Genomic DNA, 8,650 nt, shown 5'->3' with positions numbered 1-8,650 from the left:
AGGAAGACAAATCTCCACATTTAGGGTGAAATCCTGGCCCCACTGAAGTCAATGGGAATTTTTCCGTTGAATTCAATGGAGCCAGGATTTCATCCTTAGTTTTTAACCACGGGTTGTTTTTGCTTTTTCCCCCCTGGGTCCCTGAACTTTTTACTGAGCACTGTCTCTCTTTGTAAATTATTCACCCTATGTGATACACGCGCATAGGCTCTCCTCCAACTCTGTTCTTGCTTGCACCTGTTTGTTGTTCTTGTTGTTGTTGTTGTTTGTTGTTTTTAACACATCTCCTCGGTTGGCTGGTTTGTTTAACTCCAAAGGGTGTTGAACTTGAGATCTCTGACCTGAGTTTTCAGCTGTTCGAACACAACACAACACAACAAAAGGAGAAACAACTTGTTTTTATTTTCTCCCCACATCCAGTTTAAATAACCAAAAGGAGGCGGATGTGTGTATGGGGGGGGCAGTTCCAGTATAAACAACACCAAGAGAAATTCCAGTTTTGGTCTGTGAGTGTCTTCCAAATGATCATATCAGACATGTCTTGCTTTTTTATAACTTTGATTCAAGCCAGGTCTATTGTGCCCGGTCAGATTGAAAATTAAGCAAGAAAAGAGGGGAAAGCCTGCCCCAAAGTACATTTCCTCCTCTTCTGGGATGATCGAGAAGCAAATCCCAGCGCAACTTTTTAACGCTGATACCGTTTACAACTCTCAGAGTAACAGCCCTGTTAGTCTGTATCCGCAAAAAGAAAAGGAGTACTCCTGGCACCTTAGAGACTAACCAATTTATCTGAGCATAAGCTTTCCTGAGCTACAGCTCACTTCATCGGATGCATACTGTGGAAACTGCAGAAGACATTATATACACAACTCTGTTTGCAATGCTGATGCCATTTTGGGGGGGAGCAACGTTTCCCGTCGCTGCCAAGCTTGCCGAGCTCTCTGCTTAAATTCCTTCGGTCCCCCACCCACCTACAGCCCCAACCCTTGGACGTGTGTTCTTTTGCACGCCAATGATGTGGCGCTAGGATCTCCACAGTCTTCTTTTGCACGACTAAAGCGATCCTGTTTTATTGTGAAAAAGTGCCGCACAGGGATGTAGCCCTGGCTGACAGCATTCCCATATCTGAGGAGAGATTTACAGAGCGGAGTCCGGAGTCCGGCTGGATGGGCTCCCTCGGTAATTGGAATCCTTCGGAGATTTTTGGGTTTTTTTGGTTTTTTTGGACGAGTTGTTCTGTCTATAGACCCATTTTAGTAGCTGCCTTGAAGTTCACTTCATTAACTGGTGGCTGGGACTGAAAGGGAGGGGGAAGGGAAGTAGAGACGTGTGTGTTTGTGTTTCTGTATGTGTGTGTGTGTAAGTGTGTGCATGTGTGTGTTATAAATATGCAGCTCTCTCTCTCTCTCTCTCTCTCTCCGTGTGTGTGTGTGTTTATAATGCAACCCGTACAGAGCACCTCTGCGGGTACACTTTTTTTTTTTTGCACTCCCGTGTCACCAACATTTGTGCATGATTTAAAACTCAACCTTCCTCCAGCTTATCAGCTCTCTCCTCTTTAGCACCGGCTTGACTGCACACGTATAACATTTATCAGCACAAACTGGATCCTAAAAAGGGGAACCAAACTGAAGCAAAATTTTTCCTTTATTTTGTCAATCAACTGCAGCTGTAAATTTCCTTCTTCCCCAACCCCTCTCTCTCAACAGGGACAGAGAGGAGGCGGGGGTGGGGGTGGGGGTTTGCCTCTATAGAGTCCAGAAGTCTCTAGTGTCCCTTGCAAATGTGAATCTCCCCAAAACCTGATCACTTGTATTGCTTCCTGCGGAAACAGACAGACCTACCAGGTCTAAGGGAGAAATCTCCCAGCTCTGCTTTATGAATCAAGATGACCGCTTGAGATCACCCTGGCCCATTGTCCTTTCCATTCACATGCAAGGGAGTGGGGTGAAGGGGGCAGAGATTGGATAATTTATTTCCTCTCCCCCACCCCCCACTTTCCTCCCTACCCCGGAATTTAGATCTATCGACACAAGGGAGGAAGGTTCTGGGGAGTTCTCTGCCCATCTTGCAAAACACAATCACTTGCAATTATTTCATCTCCTTGGCTGGGAATGACCCACCACCCAAATAACTGTTGCACGAGGAAGAGAGAAAGCCAGCCCGCAATCCAATTTTGTGCATGGGCCCATTTCGACATCAGTGCTCGCCTGACCCTAACACTAAACATCAATAACATAGAAAAGCCCTGATCCACCTAGTAATGGCCAAATCCGGCTATCCATTCGTAATTCAGCGCTCAAAATGACCTAGCGGGGAGTACAGGGCACAGGATTATGTGTATAATCATCGATGGGTGGCAATACAACCAGCTAGGCTTGAAATATAACCCTCAAATCTTTTAGAGGAGGTTAAAATGTATGCGTGTGTACACATCAAAACACAGTGTAGTGTGATTGTGCACCCCCCCCCCGCACTGTGGTTTGATGTGTACACACACATATACATTTATACATTCAGTGGGTTGTACACACACACACACTATGTGAGTGTAGAGATTGTGTACATACGATATATACAGCCACCACGGTGTGCTGGTGGGTACATACACATATATAACATGCTATCAGCCTCTGAACTATTGTCTGAGTACGCTTTAAGCTGGTCTGTCTATATTGCCAAGGGTCAATTACTATACGTACAAACACACACACTATTTGTCAATATATATGCAACTTGATCTACAGCTCAAATATGGTATAGGTATGCTCAAGACCTGCCTGCTTACCTCGCCCTAGATCTAGTTTCAGAGTAACAGCCGTGTTAGTCTGTCTTCGCAAAAAGAAAAGGAGGACTTGTGGCACCTTAGAGACTAAGCAATTTATTTGAGCATGAGCTTTCGTGAGCTACAGCTCACTTCATCGGATGCATACTGTGGAAACTGCAGAAGACATTATATACACAGAGACCATGAAACAATACCTCCTCCCACCCCACTTGTCTTCTGCAGTTTCCACGGCATGCATCCGATGGAGTGAGCTGTAGCTCACGAAAGCTTATGCTCAAATAAATTGGTTAGTCTCTAAGGTGCCACAAGTCCTCCTTTTCTTTCCTAGATCTAGTGTTTTATGTAATATATCTCTATGTTTTATGGCATCATCTGGCCTCTTATGCCTGCCCCTTCGCTTTTTTTCTGATTTTCGATCGAAGATCTCAAACCCCCTTTGTCGCCAGGGGAAGTTTGTTGTGTGTTGGAACTTGCCTTTTCATAGCTGGACCCCTCCCTCGAAGGCCATGAAACGGTGAATTAGCCAGTTGGGCAGGGCATTATATACCAGCTTCCCATCCACACACCCCTCTCATCTCCTGCCCTCCTGACAGAGCCCTGCTTAACATATGGGGAGAACGGCTCTAGATTTCCGTGGAAACAAAAATACCAGAGATCTCCCTACTTATGTGCGAAGGGAAACTCCCGTCTGAGTCAGAGCGGGTCTGACTGACCTGTTTCATGCAAACGGGTCTTTTTGTGATCGTCCCCCATTCCCACCCCCCCCGCCCGCCCCCCTCCACACACACCCACCAAATTGCAGCAACAAGCTGCAGTATCCACGCACTGGTCCCTTTCTGTCCTCTACGATCTTAACTCTCTCTCCCCCCCTTGGCCAAACAAAGAAGAATGTTGTGTTTGTGTTGGATGGCGGATCTACACTCACAGGAAACTCGCTGCATGTAGAAACCGGGGCTGAAATGTGGTGTTTTAACACAAGGGGACGTGAAGAATGTGACATTTTCTTTTCTTAGCAGGGCCATTCCTTTGGTTGAGTGTGTGTGTGTTATTAAAGGCAACCCCCCCCCCCATAGTGACTTCAGTTTAAAAAATACAAGGTCTTTGCTTAGGATGTGGGGGTTTGTACCGTTTTAAGTAACGGATCCGCAAAGTACATTTAAATCAGGTGAGACCAGTCCCAAATTAAAAACTACGTTGGGTTTATTTTCATTCCCCCCCCACACACAACACAGATACTCAGGAATGAGGCACCTCCTCCGGTGAGTGGGGGGGAGGGTTGCTTTTAAATGAAGATAATTTGTGGTCGATCACACATGCAGCTTCAACTTAATAAATAATCATAATAATTTATTTGATTATTCTTAAATGACTCACAGTGAACATTGAACAAAAAGCAGGGAACGAATAAACAAAACTTTTCATTTAAAGGCGGCTGTAAAGCTGGGACTTCCCTTCTCTCAAAATTTTCCAGGGTAACTAAACCCCCCAAATAAGTGGCCTATGGCAGAGAGTTCCGGCTCCTTTCGTAACCTCCATGGCGTCAGGCAAATAGCTCGAGCAGCTTTCAGGGTTAGAAAGAAGTGGGTTCTGATCGGACAATAGAAACCCAGGGGTTTTCTCTCGGCGACAGAAATGCTCCTTTTGGGGAAGCATGGATGGATCAGGGTCACTAGGAGCCAGGCCATCACATGCCAAAGAAACCTTGGGATTTTACGTTTGCCATGAGAAGTTAAGCCACGTTCCAGAATCATTAATTCTTTAAACGTAAGTAAATCAATCCAATCCAATCCAGACGTTTGGAAGAAAAAGATGAGAAATGAAGAAAAGAAGATGGGTGAGTAAAAAAAAAAAAAACAAAAAAAAAATGAAAGAAACCCGTCTTCGCTTGTTATGATTAATTATGATTATTACCAAGGCTCTCATCATTCACAACAATAAATATCGTAATTGGCAATTAACAAGCATTCTACTTCCGTTCAAATGATGAATGGTCACAGAGCCAACCCCTCTGAACTCAGAGCCGTAACATTTCAAATTTTTTTAAAAACAGGTTTGGCTGAAAACCTAGGAAAATGGCACGTAAAAGAAAACGGTAAAATCTCGTAAAACAATTCCGCATAAAGAGGCTAAAATAAATACCATGTAAACCTGCACACAGCTACACCCACGGCTGCTAAAAAGGTGATTTCTTAACAAGGAAGATAGCATTAAAATTACCTCGAAAAAGGAGCAAACGCGGTTTAAAATAGTGTATCTATAAATGGGGATGTGTGTGTTACTGTTAGCATGCATATCTATATAGACACGCAAAAAGAAAAGGAGTCCTTGTGGCACCTTAGAGACTAACCAATTTATTTGAAAAAAGAAAAGGAGTATTTGTGGCACCTTAGAGACTAACCAGTTTATTTGAGCATCAGCTTTCGTGAGCTACAGCTCACTTCATCTGTCTGTCAGGGCTGTGTGCGTATACACAGACATTATACATCTAGAACAGCTGCATAAAGTGTAGATCTAGGCGCAGAGTCAAATCTGCCTTTACCTATCTTATCCTGCAACACGCTCGTGTACCGCTCGATGTTTGTCTGCCTGGCAGCAGCGTGGCTGTTAAAGGAAAGGGTTTGGGTTGTTTTTTTTTTTTTTATGAGTGTTTTACATCGTGTGTGTGTGTGTGAAATGTTGGGGTTTTATGACATCACATGGCTAAAGTGCCCAATCAGCTTCCAGATTTGAGAAATTATTTGGTGGGGTGTTTCCTACCATATACTGTACGCCGGGAGCTTGTCTTTAAGAAAGCAAACCCAGCAAAAGGTGGGGACTCCCCCGCAGGATTCCATGCGGTACCATTTTTAGCCCACCACCTCCACCGCTTTGTTTGCTTAGCATCTCGCTGGCATCGCCCAGCAAAAGGGGGACCTGCTGGCTGGTTTCTTTTCGGAGGGAGGTTATTTTTGAAGCGGAAGGTGGTGGGGGGGGGGCGGGGGGAGTCTTGGAAGGCGGCAAGATGTTTGGCTTCTTTACTTTTCTTTCTCTCTCGCTGCCTTTTTTGGTTGGGGAGGGGGAAGGGGAGAAATCTAGCCCCAGCGCCGGAGGAGGAACTGGGTATTTGGAAGATGTTGCGAATCATTGACTGGAGCGTTTGAAAGGGAAATCGACGGCTTTGCAGCTTCCCCCCAACAGACACACACACACACACAGACCCCTCTTCTCCCCTTTTTTTGTGGGTTGGAGTTTGTGATCAAGGAGTGGGAACGCAGATGCCCTTCTTTCCAATGACCCCTGGGGAAGAGACAGAGTAAATTCTCCTTGCAACATGTTCCTGACCTGCGAAGGGACCTTCGGAATGGTGCCAGCCACCATGGATTACAACGGGGAAGCCAGGCCAGGGGAATTCCAGACTGGCTATCAAGAAATCGAAGGGATAAACCTGGGATACTTACAGATCAATGGCACACAGATGTTTGCTTTGGCCCAGGTCCTCAGCGACCTGTTTAAGGATATCCCCAGGACCACCATCAGCAAGAAGATGGAGACCTTAAAGATCAAGAGCCGCCGCTGCGATCTCAGGGAGCTCCGGACCCTCAAAGCCATCAACTCCGTGCCCACCCGAGCGGTGAAATGCTCGCTCATCTCCAAGGCAGACCTGGAGGCGCTCTGCACCTCCTGCAAGAGCCTCAGCCCCCGGAGGAGGAAGAGGAAGAGGAGAGAGCAGCTGCTGCGGCCGGGCCCCGCGGATCTGTTCGACTGCCCCCGGCAGCCGCTGCGGTCCCCATGCGGAGCCGGCCCCTACTGCACCCAGGAGCCGGGGATCTGCACCCAGCTGGCCCCCGCACCCCATCCCGCCCCGGCCGGGCTCTTCCAAAACTATGACAAAGCCACCCGGGGCAAGAAGGGCTACGGCCTGGGAGGACGCGGGGGGCTCTTCTCCGGCGTGTTGAGCGCCTACCCCCAGGACCTCCAGCGGCTCCACTCGGCAGCCCGGGCGCACGGAGCCGGGCAGGCGTCTCCCCAGCCGGAGCCCGGCCGGCCCAAGCGGGGCTCCTGCTGCTCCAAAGGGCTCTTCCCCGAGGAGAAGGGCCCGGGGGCGGCCAGGAAAGGCCGCCTCTTCCCGGGCTGCAAGAGGCAGGGCACCTCGGCCGGCTACTCCAGCGACTCGGATTCCAGCCTGGACTTCGGGGGCTCCAGCCCGGCCACCTCCAGCGACTCGTCGGAGGAGGAGGAGGAAGAGGAAGAGGAGGGGGACACGTCGTGCAGCAGCGAGGAAGGCAGCTCCTCGGAGTCGGAGAGCAGCTCGCTGTGCAGCGGGGACTCGGTGCAGAGCACCCGCTACAGGCAGGCGGCTCTGCCCAGGTTCCAGCAGCTGGCCCACCCCCCCAGAGAGCCCAGCGGAGACGAGAGGCTCCCGGAGCCCCACAAAGCAGCCCTGCGTCCCGATCCCAACCTCCTGCTCCTGTCCCAGCAGCTCTGGGCCAGGACTCTGCGAGCGTCAACTTTGGAAAGTTTGAGGCCGCTTCCAGCCCTGGGAGCCGGGGCTCCGCAGCAGCAGCCAGAGCTAGTGTGCGCAAAGCCGGAGGCCCCCTCCTCCCGTCCCTCCCCGAGCTGCAGCTACCCTGTGGGGGACCCACAACAAAAGGCGGGAGGCCGTGGGGCGACAGAGCCCTGCGCCAAAGGGGAGGATTTGCACAAAGATGCCTCGAACAATGCAGCCTCGTTAGGCCCCAGTGACCAAGCAGAGAGGCAGCTCGCTGCGCTAGCCGGGGGATCTGCTTCCCAAGAGCCAGCCCTGGGCTCAGCTCCTCCGCCCTCAGCTCAGGAATTTGCAGGGAGCCTCAGCCCGGCTCCCCAGAGGGCCTTAGGGGAGCCCAGGAGGGAGCATTTCGACAGGCTCATCAGGCAATCCAAGCTGTGGTGTTATGCAAAAGGGTTCAACGCGGATGGGAAAAGTTTGCGGCCCGGAGGGAAGACGGAGCCGTGCAAAGCGGCCGAGCTCCAATGTCCCGGCTCCAAAAGCGCACCGAGCCCCAGCCCCTTGTCAAACAAAGCTTTGAAAGGCAATGGCTCGGAAAGGAATTCCAAGCGCAGACGCCTTGCCAGAGGCGTTGAGGCAGAACTGCAACAAAACTCCAGTAAGGGGAGGCCACAAAAGACTCCGAGGAGGAATGCCCAAAAGGGAAAGGCCCATTGCAAACGCCTGGCCAGCGCCGGGCCAGCGCCAGGCAGGAATTCCTTCAGCCTCATGGGCAACTTCCCCTGCACCCCTTCCCTGGTAGTGGGGGAGGATGGGGATCTGCGTCCTGCCGCCTCCCTGTGCGTAAAGAACACCTGCGCGCTCTCCAAAACGCACCCGCTGTGGAGCTGGCAGGTGGGCGGCAGCGCCCTCCCTGTGCCCCCCAGCCTCAAATTCCGGGGCTGTGGCCTGGAGGGTTTCTAAACGAGGCCGGATGAATGTTCGCCAGCCAGGTTTACATGCAACAGTTGAGGGAGGGGGCGAGGGAGATGGGAACCGGATTAATCCCAAAGACCCTAGGGATCTGAAGTGCCCAACTGGAGACGTCTTGATTTTCAGGAAGGGCTGAGCACCCCAGCTTCTAACCCACCCCCAGGGCCCTTTAAGGTGACTGACCTCCCCAATCAAATGTACCCCCCAAATCACATTAGGAAACCTTGGCCACATATATCTACTGCTGGGAATTTGGAGAGGGGGAGGAAAGTGATTTCAACTCTGGTTGTGGCATGATTTCTTTTTGGGGGGGTCCAACTTTCGGGGGTTCTGTGCGAAAGTAAAACACCCGCCCCCCAAACAGGTCAGCTGGAGGAATACCTCACCCCCTTTACATTCAGTGGTTTATTCCAGCCAGGGTGATT

At 50.3% G+C, this 8,650-nt stretch overlaps 1 protein-coding gene across 1 annotated transcript; it reads left to right on the top strand.

The window, feature by feature from the left end:
* Positions 1–6,098: 6,098 nt before the first annotated feature.
* EPOP (elongin BC and polycomb repressive complex 2 associated protein) lies at positions 6,099–8,216 on the top strand. The gene has a single exon (XM_077806008.1). The coding sequence runs from the start codon at positions 6,099–6,101 to the stop codon at positions 8,214–8,216; it is 2,118 nt and encodes a 705-aa protein (XP_077662134.1).
* Positions 8,217–8,650: the final 434 nt, after the last annotated feature.

The sequence above is a fragment of the Eretmochelys imbricata genome, chromosome 27 (assembly GCF_965152235.1).
Source record: "Eretmochelys imbricata isolate rEreImb1 chromosome 27, rEreImb1.hap1, whole genome shotgun sequence".
Taxonomy (NCBI): Eukaryota; Metazoa; Chordata; order Testudines; family Cheloniidae; genus Eretmochelys; species Eretmochelys imbricata.
Note: the sequence above shows the minus strand (reverse complement) of the source record. Positions and strands in the feature narration are given on the sequence as shown.